The sequence below is a fragment of the Penaeus monodon genome, chromosome 34 (assembly GCF_015228065.2).
Source record: "Penaeus monodon isolate SGIC_2016 chromosome 34, NSTDA_Pmon_1, whole genome shotgun sequence".
Lineage (NCBI taxonomy): Eukaryota > Metazoa > Arthropoda > Malacostraca > Decapoda > Penaeidae > Penaeus > Penaeus monodon.
The window spans coordinates 20,270,911-20,271,655 of record NC_051419.1 but is presented as its reverse complement, the minus strand read 5'-3'; the positions used below and the strand labels follow the sequence as shown (position 1 = coordinate 20,271,655).

General features: G+C 52.2%; 1 protein-coding gene across 1 annotated transcript in view; it reads right to left on the bottom strand.

Moving 5' to 3' along the window:
* LOC119594855 overlaps window positions 1–482 on the bottom strand; it is a 4,874-nt gene extending 4,392 nt beyond the window's left edge. Inside the window, exon 1 of the mRNA XM_037943935.1 lies at window positions 134–482. Within this exon, the coding sequence (XP_037799863.1) occupies window positions 134–482 (349 nt within the window). The remainder of the gene's footprint in view (window positions 1–133) is intronic.
* Between the last annotated feature and the right edge of the window lie 263 nt (window positions 483–745).

The following is a 745-nucleotide window of genomic DNA, read 5'->3' as shown; positions in this document are numbered from 1 at the left end:
GAATAAAGTATGTGCGGTTAAACGTCAGACAGTTAACACCGAAGCGTAGGAAATGATAAAGGAGTCGATTAGAGCTGTTGTGTGCGAAATTCTCGCGTTTTTAAGCCTCGTGTCACATGTAGTGTGAACTTACAGTACTTGGTCCAGCATGGCATCAGGACGCCGCTCCCGGTGCTGTTGTCCCTGACCACCGCCTGCTCTGAAAGGACGCAGAGGCCATCCATGTGGCAGAAGAGCTGCGCCCAGCCCGAGTGGCCGGCGTAGGCAGCGCAGGTCACCAGAGGAACCTGCGCGTACTCGACAGTCTGTCCTGCAGCGACGATTTCCTCGGCCACCGAAGTTGCATACCACCAGTCCTCGCCTGTGCCTGCGACGAAGCGCGCTGGCCGGAGGAGACCGAGCAGGAGGAACAGCGCTCGCAGGGGTCCCATGGCGTACTGGTCGCCGAAGGGAATGAGCGTGTGAAGACCACAACAAGTCATTATTTAACCCAAACAAATGAAGCTAAAAGGGTTTTCACGTGACGGAAGGTCTTCACGAAATGGGAAGCATTAAAACCTTTATTCCTTTGAAGATGACTTACGATGTTTAAGAATCAGTAGTTGGAACGCAATCAGTCACAGGGGCCATCGCACTGTGTGCACGAAGGGCGAAGAGGGAGGTGCGTCTAGGTTTGAAAAACTGTTTTATAGATGTAAAGTTCCCGAAAATATACTTGTTTTTAAAGCGCGCACGCGGACACACA